We start from the raw sequence: 13,172 nt of genomic DNA on the forward strand, positions 1-13,172 counted from the left end.
GGGGGCGGAGCAAAGACACTATAAAAAGGCAGCGAGGAAGGGTCTCTTTTCCTCTGCAGGCTAGCTGTGGTAGACGTCAGTGCTGGGCATTCAAAGCCTTACCCCTTTTAAGGGGCTTTTAGTAATTTTTTTTAAAGTCAGCCCAGCACTGCAAGTTCTTTTTCTCTACCTGAGGTCTAGTGCTGTCTCAGCCAGAAGATCTCAAATCCCTGCGCTCCTGGGGCATACCATCTACTGAGCCATAGGATCCCAAATTTTTATATTTTTCTAATTTCTGTAATTTTTCAATTTTTCTGTTTTCAATAAATTAATCTTTTTAAGAGTTGTCTCATTTCTTACACCCATGAAGAGGCTGGGTAATAACAGAGGAGGCAAGTCCATCAAAGCTAAGGAAAGCTGATATCAGAGTGATGGGATCCTACTTTCTCATTAGACTACAGAGCTGTTTTACTTCCCTGTCCTACTTCTTCTCCCCAGGGCATCCAGTACCTGATCGAGCACCAGGTATTGTCCTCAGACCTGCAGGAGATCGCCAGATTCCTCCACAAGGGTGAAGGCCTGAACAAGACAGCCATTGGGGATTACCTGGGTGGGAGGTGAGCAATCCAGGGTGAGGAGACCCCTTGGAGGCCCTGTCCTGCCTGGGCCCTCTGAACAACCATTTTGGATGACCTGTGGCCAGGTGCCAGGACTGAAGATATCTCCAACCACCGTGGGCTGGGTCGGCAGGAGAGCCCTGGGAGGGTCTTTGGGGTGTGACTAGGGCTGGCTGTATGGGCTACCTTTCCTCCTGCCTGTAATGGGATTGGTCTTCTCAGACTGGAGTGTGTGCCTTGGCTTCTTCTTGGTCAGAGGGGAAGTGAGACTGGGGTGGAGCCAGGTGCATGTTGTCACACCAAGGGACATCCAAACTGAGCAGGGCCAAAGCTCTCTTCTGACCTTTCCCCTCTATCCTCTCCCAGGGACCCCACAAACATTCAGATCCTCCAGGCCTTTGTGGCATGTCACCAGTTTGCCAACCTCAACCTGGTGCAGGCGCTGAGGTGAGTGAGCGTGCAGGGGGCAGCGCTGGAACCTGCTCAGCCACTGGGTCTGGCCACCCAGGAAGGTCAGGAAGCTCCCTTGGGCTGAAATGGGAGCTTCCCAAGGCCCTGCTGTGTGTGTTGGCTCCAGGGCTGTTACTCTGTGAGGTGTCAGCAACTTCTCGGGGGGGTGGAAACACTCTCATGGCCCGTTGATTGGACTGGCCACGTGCAGAAAAGTGGGTCACTGTGGCTTCAGTGTCTGGGGGGATGGTAAAAGTTATTTTTCGCAGCAGGAAACATGTCTCTCCTCAGTGCCTGTTTTAGGGCACCTCGTTTTATTACAGGCCGCCTCCTGGCAGGACTCTTTCTCCTGAGGTCTCTGCTGCCTTGCAGGCCTCTCATTAGGGAAGCAGAGCCATGATTTCTGGGAGGCTTAGTTCTGCTTCCTGCATTTGGGGTGTTTGAGGCTGATGTATCCAGGCAGTTTGTAGGGAGGAGCAGAGCTCCTGCTCCGTGCGCTGTGTTGTCTCCCCAGTGTGACGGGATGACTTCTCTTAAGTTCATGGTGTTGTGTGGGTTGAGGGGAGGCATCAGTGTCCCTTGGGCCCAACCTGACTAACTCTCTGGCACTCTGCTCCTGACAGACAGTTCCTCTGGAGCTTCCGGCTGCCTGGGGAGGCGCAGAAGATTGACCGGATGATGGAGGCCTTTGCCAACTGGTACTGCAAGTGTAACCCGGGAGTGTTCCAGTCCACAGGTGCTTATGGGGAGAAGGCCTGTAAAGCTGAGCTGTGCTGTTTGCCAGGGAGAGGAGCCTTCCTTTTCCATTCACAGAGCACAGGCAGCATCACTTGGAAGTGTGTTTCCCCTTAAGCTAAAGGAGGCAGCCCAGTTCCTGTGAAGGTTTTCAATAAACTGAGCGCCATCAGTTTTCCTTTTGCTACTTTGCTCCAGGCCCTCCCGATGGGCAAGAGACTGGAGAAGGGCTCCCAGCCTCACATGAGGTATTATGTCATCACAGCAAGGATAGCCCTGACAAATGTGGGTCTGCAGAAACTTTCCTGCTGGCAGAGCTGTTACTAGACTGCATCTGCCCAACTTGCCCCATTATCCTGAGGGCATGGAATCACCTCTATCGCAGGAGATTGGCTCTGTTCCTCTCTCTCCTAGCAGGGGGAACAGGTCCCTTCTCCTGCAAATGAGAGGATGACTCTCTTCTTCAGTGACTAGAAACCAAGCCACCTTAGGTGTGGATTGATCTGCGCTCTAAGACAAGTGCCACCCATCCTGATTTTCTTTCTCATTGCTAGATACCTGTTATGTACTCTCCTTCTCTATCATCATGCTTAACACCAGCCTGCACAACCCCAATGTGAAAGACAAACCCCACTTTGAAAGGTTTGTGTCCATCAACAGAGGCATTGACAATGGAGGGGACCTGCCAGAAGAGCTTTTAAAGGTAAGAAGAATTCCCATTTTCTCATCCCCTGGGGTCCACTGAGAAGCAAAGGTGCAGAGACAGGGGATGCACCCATTAGCAAAGCTGCAGCTGGCTTTTTCCCAAAGGGTCAGCAGGGATGGGACCTGCCCTGGGAGGCAGAGTAGAGGTGGGCAGCCTGGCTATGTGTCTGGCTTCACCCAGCCAGCCTGGGCAGAATAACTTCTGTCTTGTGTCAGAGAGGCTGCCTACATCCCATACCTGGGTTTGCTGAGCAGCATCCCCTCAGGGTAGAGGCTTTAGAGCTTTCTCCAGAGTGTCATTTTTTGTAGCCAATTTGAGGGAATTTGCAGGAGCCTGTAGTCTTTTTTTTTTTTTTCTTTGGCTTGGTTTTTGTGTAATAAATGATGGCAAATACAATGATGTGAGCAACATATCAGTGTCCTTTGAAAGCCAGTAACCTGCCTCACTGTAACTGTGTGCTGTTATGAATGCCACCCTTTGTGCCCCTCAATGCCAAAGCTTTGGCTCTGTGAAATGTGCCTCCTTGTGGGCACGTAGCTCTACATGCTGGTCTCTACGTTGCACTGCGCGGCAGTGTTTGGCACCACCAGCCCGGGGACTAAATGGGGCTACATCTCTGCCGTGTTGAGTCCCATCCTAGTGCCTTAATACTACCCACAGCAGCACTCGTGACAGGTTTGGTCACTGCAGCCTGTCTAGCTATGGGAGCACCATCTTGTGGCTGTGATTTTCCAAACTGAGACTCTTTTTATGACACGAGATGCAGGAAAGAGCTGGTGACCTCCCCCTTTTCCCCCCGAGACCCTGTGAGGTGCAGACTGGGGACTGTTTTACCCCCAGTGCTCATTGTGTGCTCCCCTGCCCTTCACCCAGCTTCCCTTGTAAAAATAGTGGTGGACCAGATGGACCTAGGATAGTTGTGTACAAGCTTTGTCAGAAATCAATCTTTCTTCCTCCCTCTCTCTCTCTCTGCTCTCTCTCTCTCTCCTTCCTCACCAATGCTCTGGGGCAGAATCTGTTTGAGAGCATAAAGAACGAGCCGTTCTCCATACCAGAGGACGATGGCAACGACCTCACCCACACTTTCTTCAACCCTAACCGTGAAGGCTGGCTGCTGAAACTAGGTGAGGGGGAAGACTCCCCTAGCTCCTCTGACCTCCCGGTTTGCCTGCCTCCCACCACAAATCTCCCCCGGGCACCTACCGTCATCTCCTCTGTCCTTCGCTCCTGTCTGCTGCCATGGGCTGAGGCTGACACCTGCTGTTGGAACCGGCTGCCTGCTCCCTCGTCCCAGCTCCTGCAGGCTCTGTCTGCTCAAAAAGGGACTCAGAAACATATCCCTCCCCATTCCCAGCCCCATCCGAGCAAATTTGGCTCCGTGTGTGTGTCTATCATACGGCATCACCTCAGTGGTGTCTCCTTGGGGCTCACCTACAGGGAGAGCGGGGAGGGTGTGACTGGGTGTGCATGGCTTGCGGGAAGGACAGAAAAATGTGTGACTAATGGCTTCTGAACCTCACTGCCTTTAGGAGGACGTGTGAAAACCTGGAAACGCCGTTGGTTCATTCTGACCGATAACTGCCTGTATTACTTTGAATATACCACGGTAAAGGCTGAACTCATGGCTGGGAAACTGTCCTGGGTGGTTATGAGCCTCTGAGGGGCCAGGGAGGAGCAGAGGGTAGGGGGCAAGTCTCTCCCTTTTATCCCGTGCTCCCAGACTGAACTCACAGCTCCACTCTCTCCTATGCTGTATCCTCACCTCCGGTCTGGAGGAGGAGAGAGGCTGGACACTGCAGCTGTGGTCTGACTGAACTCCCCATTGTGTCAATGGAAGGGGTCTCCCCAGCCATACTCTGCCCTTGTCACCTCCACAAAGGCCCACACAGGGGAAATCAGAGAGGTTCTAAACAGTGGCATAGATTTGGGGAGCTATTTGGGGTGTTAATTCATGTTTCCTTGCCTTCAGGACAAAGAGCCTCTGGGCATTATCCCCTTGGAGAACCTATCAGTCCGGAAGGTGAATGATCCCAAAAAGCCAGTAAGTCTCCATTGGTTGGCAGTCTGCCAACACAGGCTATCAGATGGTTGGAGGGAAGAGAAGATGCACACAAATCACTCCTACTCTGCTTGCTTCTCAGAGGGAAAGTGCCATTCCAAACTGCCTTGTGCCCCCATCTCAACACAACTCTGTTTTTAATTTATGGTTTTGGTGTGAGTAGAGAGCTGTCCTTTGGCTGACTGTATTGTATGTTTTCACATGTGTACGTGTGCGTAGGGGGGCACACAGCTGACTTCCTACTTGTTTTGCACCAGGAGATGTGGGTTTAATTTCTCTCCTCGGGGCTCTCCACAATGAGTTACAGCACATGTAGACCAAACAGAGCTGTTGGTGTTAGGGAACTTGCCCAGGAAGTGACACATTTCTTCTGTGTGTCTTTTGTGGATACCCACTCTTCGATGTGTCATGGCTCTGGGAAAAGTGCCTTCTATCTGTGTGGTGGCAGGCAGAAAAAGAGGGTGTTGCCTCTACTGAAAAGGGGGAGGGATTTTCACGAATGGAGCAGAGTGACAGGTCCCAGAAGGTGTGTTTTGATAAGTGCTGATGCTCCATCTCTCCATAAAGCCTGTTTTGGTGTCCAGTCCTTCACGTGAAGGGTGTATTTACCTAAGAAGGACAGTCATCTAACTCATAAGGAAATTTTTGGGGTGGGGAAGGATGGAGTTTGCTGCATTTTGGAGACAGACTCCTCCCCGTTGGAAGCTCTCTGAGCCTGTCACCTGTGGCTGAAGGCAGCAGTCTCCTTGGTCCCCTTGTCTTATCCTACTGCTCCATTTTGTTTCCTTTTGGACAGAACTGCTTTGAACTCTTCAATCCCAACTGCAAAGGGCAGAAGATCAAAGCCTGCAAAACAGATGGGGATGGGAAGGTGGTTGAAGGCAAGCATCAGTCCTACAAGATCTCAGCAGCCACTCCAGCAGAGCGTGATGAGTGGATTGAGGCAATACGGTGAGGAGAACTTGAGGCCTGAGTTGTCTTTTTTCAGCCCCAGGGACAAATGGTCACACAGTTTATTTGGCTATCAGAGCTTGGAAAGGGGGGTGGAAAGAAATGTTTTCAGTCTAACAGCTATGGTACCCCTTGACTTTAAAGAGTTTCGAAGTCCCTTCTGGAGAATCTATAGCCACAGCTAAATTCTCTGCTGTGAGTCTGCAGGTCTCCAGTCCTACATTTTGATAAGTGGTGTCTCTGTGCAAGTTCATTTAAGTTGTCTGTGCTGCTCTCCATCATTAAATCTCTCACTTTTGCTCTCATTTCCTCTTATTTCCAGGACCAGCATCACACAGGATCCTTTCTATGATCTGGTCTCTGCCCGTAAGAAAAAGATTGCCAGTGAAAACTGAACTGTGACCTGGTCACTGGCATCAGGAAGGTGTAGGTTGTTGGACAGCTTCCCTCTCATGCTGGGCTCTTCCAGTGAAGAAGTTTGGGAGCTTTGGTTCCCTCTGCCTCCCACTTGGCAGGCAGATGACTGACAGGACAGCTTGCCCTCTCTGCTTCTTCCCTTTCCAAACTGAAGGCAGAGGTGCAGGGTGTGATCCCCTGAGGACTGTCAGAAGTGTGGGCATGGGGTTGCCCGTGTCTGAACATAACAGCTCAACAGCAGCTGGCCTTTGGGTTCTCCCATGTAGCCCCAGACATGTGGGACAGGATCTGAGAGGAGACAGGAATGTCTGCACTGTGTCTTCAGCCCCTCCTGCCGTCACACCAGGTCAGGGTATTTTTCTGTGAGGGACCATGCAGATTCTCTTGGAGCAGCTGAGCATGGTCCAGTCAGTTGCAGAGCAGAATGGCCCCAGTGGCTTCTCTTCCATGAACAGATGTGTAGTGGTTGTGGGCTGGAGGCCGCTGTTATTTAGCAACTCACTGTGAAACCAGAGGTCAAGGTAAGAAAAGAAGCCCTCAGTTCAGAAGAAATCCCTCTCTCCCCCTTCACAAAGCCTGTAGTGAGGGCTGTAATCCTGGTAAGTCCCCGTTCTGTGACTGAGTCATAGATTTGAAAAAGGTAAAGGTACTGGATCCCTGTTCAACATAAGGGCTAACTGAGCACAGAGATGCTGTCAGACCAGGGAAGCAGCTCTGGGTGTTTTGGCTCTCTTTTTTGAGACTCATGGACCACCACAGATTTCCTTAGGGAAGAAACCCAAACACTAGCTCTCCTTCCGGCTGATGGCTCCCCAACAAAGGTTGGTTCCTTGAGCAGCTCAGAGGCCTGGGTTTTGTATCTCAAGTTTTGCAGCCAGATGGCATGAAAAAATGGAGGTACATATGCCTCCCCCACGCCTGAACACACACACAGAGGCATTCATTCCCATCTTCACACAATGGTATAATCTGGAGTCTGGGGGTTTTGTCTCTTGTGTAAAGAAAGAAATAAAAGTGCTTAAAACAAGCCCAGAACTCAGGGAAACATGGTCATTTTTGTGATAAAGTCAGAGGATGTGAGATAAGAGTGTCATGTTCCTGTGCCCAGCAGAGCAGCCTGAGCACCACTGCAGTCTCTTTTTCCTTCCTGCAGAGGGCTGTATTTACCAGGCAGTCTGCAGCAGGGCCAGCACAGCCCCATTATTCATTCCGGTTATTTTCACCCAAGCCACAGGAATGGTGAATTAATTTCCAGAGGCAGGGAGCGTATCTCAGAGTTGAAGCACGCACTCACCCTGGAGAAGGAACGTGAAGGTTTTCTTCTGCTCATGCCTTCAAATGTCTCCTGCGCTGAATCTCTTTGTTACTGATGTGATACAGAGTGAGTTTGCTGCCCACTGCTCTGCAGCACACGTGCTTACACGCACACATTCACTCTTGCTTTGGCTTTAGTGCAGGGAGGCAGGCTCGTGTCCAGAGGTGGAAGAGAAGTCAGGATATGGCCCCTTATCTTGGCAACGTCTCCCATATATGTAAGAGAAATACAAATATGCATCTGGTTGGTGGGAGATGCCCCAGAGCCTAGGACTGGGGTGGGAAATGTCTGTTCTAGGTGTTTCTCAGGCTTATACTCTGTGTGACAAAAGCCATCAAAATGTAGTCTGGCATCTCTATTCTACCCACAGTCTGCTGTTGGGTGAGGGAATCCAGGCTAAGCCCTCCCTATAGTTTACCTGGATCATTCCTGTGACAGCAGGGTCTATCCAAGCTCTTCCCCATTCCTCCTCATCCCCAACCCTTCTAATTCTCTTCAGGCTGCATATGTCCTTTCTCCTCCCTTCTTCCCTTAGATACCCACACACTGCAGAGAGAAATTACTCCTAGTGGGGACAGGGTGGGAAGTACAACTTGAGAGAGGCAAAACAACGCACAGAGACAGGCAATTGTGTAATTTCCATCCATCAAACTAACCACAAGAGTCAGGAAGGGTTGAACCATGTTTTGTCTCTCCTGGAAACTGAAGTAGGGAGACAGACAGTATGAGTTTCTGCAGCACAGAGAATGCATTTCTAAAGCCCTTGCTATACGAGGCCCGGTCTCCTCAGTGTCACAAACACGATGGTGTTGCCCACCAGCAATGCAACACGTGCTCTCTCTGAGTGGTGTCCTTGACCTCAAGCCTGCTGAGTACCTGTGTGTTCGGTATTGGCCCGGGTGTCTCAGGACAGGTCTCTAAAACCAACCACCCATGCATGTCTGTGTGTTTTGACAGACTCTCTTGGAGCCCTTAGAAATTTATGATCAGAATGACTTGTGCAGCTCGAATGGCACCACCAGGGAACGTGTTGCTGACCACCACCACCACACATTCTCTTTGCTGAGGGCAGCTGCAGCAGCTCACACAGGTGCAGACACGTGGACAGACACACAGACAGGCACACACAGAGCCCCTCAGGTGCTCAGTCTGACAGATTGCTGTCTGGATGGTAGAGGCATTTCTCTTTCTCATAGGCAGCGTGTGTGGCTCACACAGACATACACACAGAAGACTGACCCTTATTCCCTGCCTGCCTAAGGATTCCTGCACACACACAGCTGTTCCTTTTCATAATAAATGTCCATCTATTTTCATAAAAGGGCTGGGAGGAGGAGAATGCTGCAGATGTGTGGAATAGACCACATTGCTGCATCCTGCCTCCTCCCCACTCCTTCCTGTCCTGCTGTCCCCTGTTTATCAGCTCCTTTTTGGAAGGCTAATACATTTTAAAAAGGCATTCTAGAAATTGTTTGCAGCGACAGAGATGGAGCAGCTGTGAGGAGAGCCAGCAGCCTCATGCACTACAGCTTAGGTAGAGAAAATCTCTGTGAGGTGGAGGGGAAGGACAGCGTACAAATAGAGGCAGACTGGACTGAATTATGGATTGAGAGTGATCAAAGGACATCAGTTGAACCTGTCCTTTGCCAGGGGGTGAATGCTCTTGGTGATGGGGGCTCAGGAGCAAGTGGAGGCAAGACTCGGCATGCAAGTTGGCCAGGGGTGGTGTTCAGTGGCAAGGTGAGAACACCCATTAGAGAAACTATTCCTGTCAGGCCTGAAACTCCTCAGCTGTGTGTCACACAGCCTTCAGCACAACAGGAAAATCATGGAGCTCTTTTCTGCCAGCTAAACAGGGTTATATGCACTGGGACTGCCAGCCTTTTAACTCCCTCTGTGCGAGCACTTGTGCCTCACCCCTCCAAAGCAGGGCAGGGATTGACACCAAGAGGGGAAAACAGTTTCGTCAGCAAGTACCACAAATCCGTAGGAATGGAAGGCTATTGCAATGGCCTCAGAGGGATGGGAGCCAGTCTTCTCCCTCTGAGATCAGTCATTTGTATGGAAAGAAGCACAGCCCCTCTGTATTGGAGCTGGTTGGAATGGCATGGTCAGATTTGTGAGCCCAACAGGAGCAGTTCCTCCTGTCTCCCACCCCTTATGTTTGGTGGTTGGAAAGCAACTGGATACCTGAGGGTGGAGGACCCACTGAGGGACTTCTTCCTTCTTCAAGTTTTTTTTTGAGTACACATTTCACACAGAAAGGCCAGAGCACAAAGGTAGAGAGCACAATGGCTCTCAAAGGTGCCATGGCCTCTCTGCTGCGCCTTGCTCTGGATCACTTCTGCCTCCAGCCTGGCAGAGGGCCCATTTGGGGAGCTGGAGGAAGCCCAGGCAGACAGGGGTTGAGACCTGACCAGGATTTCTTGGAGTGTCACTGCTGTCACATCTGCAGTGTCTCTGCTCTAAGTGCCTGTGACAGGGGCGTGCAGCAGTCTCATCTTGCCATGCCATTTCCAATCCTGCTGCCTCTCTGCAATGAAGATGAATGTTGCCTGTCCCAGGTTATCACATTCTCATGTGTGTGAGCCTGTATACACACAGCCATTTGCTGCTGAAGGCTGGTGCTACTGGGCCAAGTTCAAGGAGGGTTTGCATGGTGGGGCAGAGGGATGCCAGGAATGAGTCAGGGAGGGTGGAGGAGTCTGGGTCTGTGTGGGTCGTCAGTGAAGAAGGGCTGGCACTGACAAGAACGGGGCTTCCACCTCAGCTCCAGAGCAGGGGCAGCACAAATATCAGGAAGGTGCAAGGTACGAACACCCTCTGAGGAGCCTGCAACCTCTGCCACAGCCGCTGTGTCACACCAGCGAGGGGCACCTCGTGTCCCACAGCTGTCCCCTTCCGTGGGACGGAGAGTCGCGTCACCAGGCGTGCCAGCCCAACACTTCAGGGAGACAGTGGAGATGGTGCAAGGTGGCCAAGGCATATGGGCCCTCAAAGGCACAGCCTGTGCAGGGAGAGGACCATATGTCCTGCCAGCACAGCATGCTTTGCTCGTGTACCTTGCTGAAGGGACCTGGCAAAACTGTCTGTGTGGGAAGAACAGAGATAACAGAGGAGCAGGGAAGGGCAGTCCTTGTGGGGTGGGACAGCAAGCAGTGTGTGGGGAGAGGGGGCAGGAAAGACTGCAGAGGTGGCTACAGGAACCACAGGGCTCCTGACCCCTGGGGGCTATGCTAGCAGGAGCACAGCCCTTCACCTGGGGCAGAACTGGGGAAGGGCTGCTGTGGCTGTGTTAAGGGACGTGGCAAGGTGAGTCATTTAACCTCCTCCATCTGAGGTGCCAGACTGACCTTAAGGGACCTACAGAAGAGACGTTTTCTGCTGCCTCTTTAACTATGGTGGGTGGCAGCAAGGTTCCCGGAGTTGGCTGAAGAGGTGGTGATTTGTGCAATTAACATCTAATCAGTTCTATGAATATTTATTGCTAGTCAGCAAGCTTCTGAGTGACAGTGAAGCCCCATCTGATTGGGATCACATTCACGGGTAAGTCAGAGCCTCCTTTGGGGGTCACAGACCTCCCAGTGGGGCAAAAGGTCACAAAAGTATAACCGTCCAGCAGCACATGGGAGGCACATGTGCAATGTGAACGTGGAAAATTGTGTTAAATCCTTTTTTGGAGAAGTGGAAAACTGGAGGTTTTAAAATTGACTTGTTGGGGAGAGACACCTTGAAACAGTCTGAATATATTAACAAACAACACATGGCTGAGTTTGAGCTTGGGTATTTGCTTTTGGTTTTGTTGGATTTGGTTGTTTGCTTTTTTGTTTGTTGGGGTATTTTTGTGTGTGTGCTCTCATTTATCTTCTATTGCAACATGGGAGAGAAAATAAAAGGGAGAGAAATATAAACCCTTGCAATTGTGTGAAAACTCACATAGCAGTCAGGAATTTCTTGGAGCTTGTAATTGATCTTCCCCCATCATGGCATAAAGTGTGCAGAAAGCTAGCATTTTGTTTCCTCAGAAAATACTACTATGGGGACTTTCTGTCATCAGAAATTTCATCAGAAATTTTGACCCTTCCCAACTTTGTCCAAATTTATGCTGCTTTCCAGAATCCTCCATTCTCTTCCTTTAGTTTCTCTCTGCTGTAATCCTTTCACCTCACCTCTGCCTCTGGCTTCTCTTTCCCATGGTACCTTCCACCTTCTGGGCTTTGCTCATCCCTCTCCATGAACTTGCCTTAACGAAACCCCTTTTTCCTGATGCTGCCTCTCCTACCCTCCTGCTCCCTGGACAGACTCAGCCTGCCTTGGCAGAGCTCTGGGAAAACCCCCTATTATCAGTGGAATGTGAGCTGTTAAACCTCAGCCAAACTCTTCTGCTCCTGCTGCTCACCTGCAGCTTGGGTTTGCGCTGGAGGTGCTGCCAAAAGCCTGTTATTACCTAAATGAAAAAGACACATGGCTCTCCCTGAAAAGGAAGACACACAGATAACAGTGATTTGCCTGTTGCCTGCTGCCTTCTGGCTGAGAAAAACACCCCAAATTCCGGCAGGGCTTCCACAACCAGCCCTCAGTGGAGATAGAGGGACAGAGATGGTTCTGCACATTTTCCCTTCCTGGAAAGTATCCTGGGGATTTTTTGTGCCTGGGCAGGAGAAGATCCTCAGAATTTGCATTGCAGATATCCCCTTCTTCTCATGGTATTATGCTTGGCCTTGAGCAAATATAGGTAGGATGGGGAAAAAAAAAACCCAAAAGTGGGAGCCAATAAGAGACCCAGAACAAACAGCATGGTAACAGGGGAGGGAAGAGAAGGGTGGGAAGAGAAGGGAGGGTTGGCAAGTCTGAAGTCATAATCACAGAGCACAGGGGCTCTGTTGTGTAGCATTCTGTTTTCCTTGCTGCAGCCCTCCACTTTCCTCACCAGTTGCACCTGGAGCTGTGATTTCAATATCCAGGAGCTAATGGCCTGCTTGGTCCCCTCTCCAGAGGGCATTCAGCAGAAGAAAGTGTGCTTTGCACACAGAGAGGCTAGAGACACTTCAAGGGAGACAGCAGAAAGGGACAGAGGGGTGCAAGCAGCTCAGAGACACATGCTGCAGGGAAGCAGTGCACGTCTTCCAGGTTCCTGGCAATGCCAGCTGACCCTAAACCCCAGATGTGCACAGCTTCACATCTCAGGGCTTGGTGTCCCTACAGTGATGCCTTTACTCTGATGTGGTTAGAATGCAGGTAATGGTAGGCAACACACTGAGGGGTGTGGACACCCAGTATGGAGTGGTGTCTTTGTCCTGGGACTCACATTGTTTAGTATCTTCATTAATGTCAGAGAGAGTGGCATTAAGTATAGCCTCAGCAAGTTTGCAGATAACACTGAGCTGGAGTGGTGAATTTGACACACTCATGGGAAGGAATGACATCCAGAGGGATCTTTACAGGCAGCAGATTTAAACCGAAAGAAGATAGATTTAGATTGGATATAAGGAAGAAACTTCTTGTGATGAGGGTGGTGAGACACTGGAACAGTTTGCCCAGAGAAGCTGGGGATGCACCATCACTGGAATTGTTCAAGGCCAGGTGGGACAGGGCTTTCAGCAACGTGGTCTAATGGAAGATGTCCCTGCCCATGGTAGCAAGGGATGGATTAGATGATCTTCAAAGATCTCTTTCAAACCAAAACATTCTATGAACACATGCACATACATACATATTCTTTTTCCACTACAGTACTTTGTTATATCCATTTACCATTTGACCACCATCTTTCCCAAGTTAGATCAAAATATCATCAATTTCCCCAAACATAAGTCTGGACTTAAAAAAAAAAAATCCCAAGATTTTATTTCAATGGTGCCTAGTTATATTTTGAGAGTGTTTGTCTGGAGAAGAGAAAGAATCTTGTTTCCCTCATTCCTTTTCATATTTGGTCTGAGAATT

The 13,172-nt window shown here is 50.3% G+C and overlaps 1 protein-coding gene across 2 annotated transcripts in view; it reads left to right on the forward strand.

Moving 5' to 3' along the window:
- CYTH4 (cytohesin 4) overlaps positions 1–6,949 on the forward strand; it is an 18,394-nt gene extending 11,445 nt beyond the window's left edge. For both annotated transcript variants that reach the window (XM_017738049.1, XM_008636426.2), the window contains 9 exons: positions 478–596; positions 963–1,043; positions 1,670–1,782; positions 2,336–2,484; positions 3,500–3,611; positions 4,017–4,093; positions 4,457–4,528; positions 5,343–5,497; positions 5,820–6,949. In XM_017738049.1, coding sequence (XP_017593538.1) covers positions 478–596; positions 963–1,043; positions 1,670–1,782; positions 2,336–2,484; positions 3,500–3,611; positions 4,017–4,093; positions 4,457–4,528; positions 5,343–5,497; positions 5,820–5,892 — 951 coding nt within the window. In that variant the 3' untranslated portion in view covers positions 5,893–6,949. The remainder of the gene's footprint in view (positions 1–477; positions 597–962; positions 1,044–1,669; positions 1,783–2,335; positions 2,485–3,499; positions 3,612–4,016; positions 4,094–4,456; positions 4,529–5,342; positions 5,498–5,819) is intronic.
- The last annotated feature ends 6,223 nt before the right edge of the window (positions 6,950–13,172 follow it).

Source organism: Corvus brachyrhynchos, unplaced genomic scaffold (genome assembly GCF_000691975.1).
Source record: "Corvus brachyrhynchos isolate BGI_N302 unplaced genomic scaffold, ASM69197v1 scaffold56, whole genome shotgun sequence".
NCBI classification, from domain to species: Eukaryota; Metazoa; Chordata; class Aves; order Passeriformes; family Corvidae; genus Corvus; species Corvus brachyrhynchos.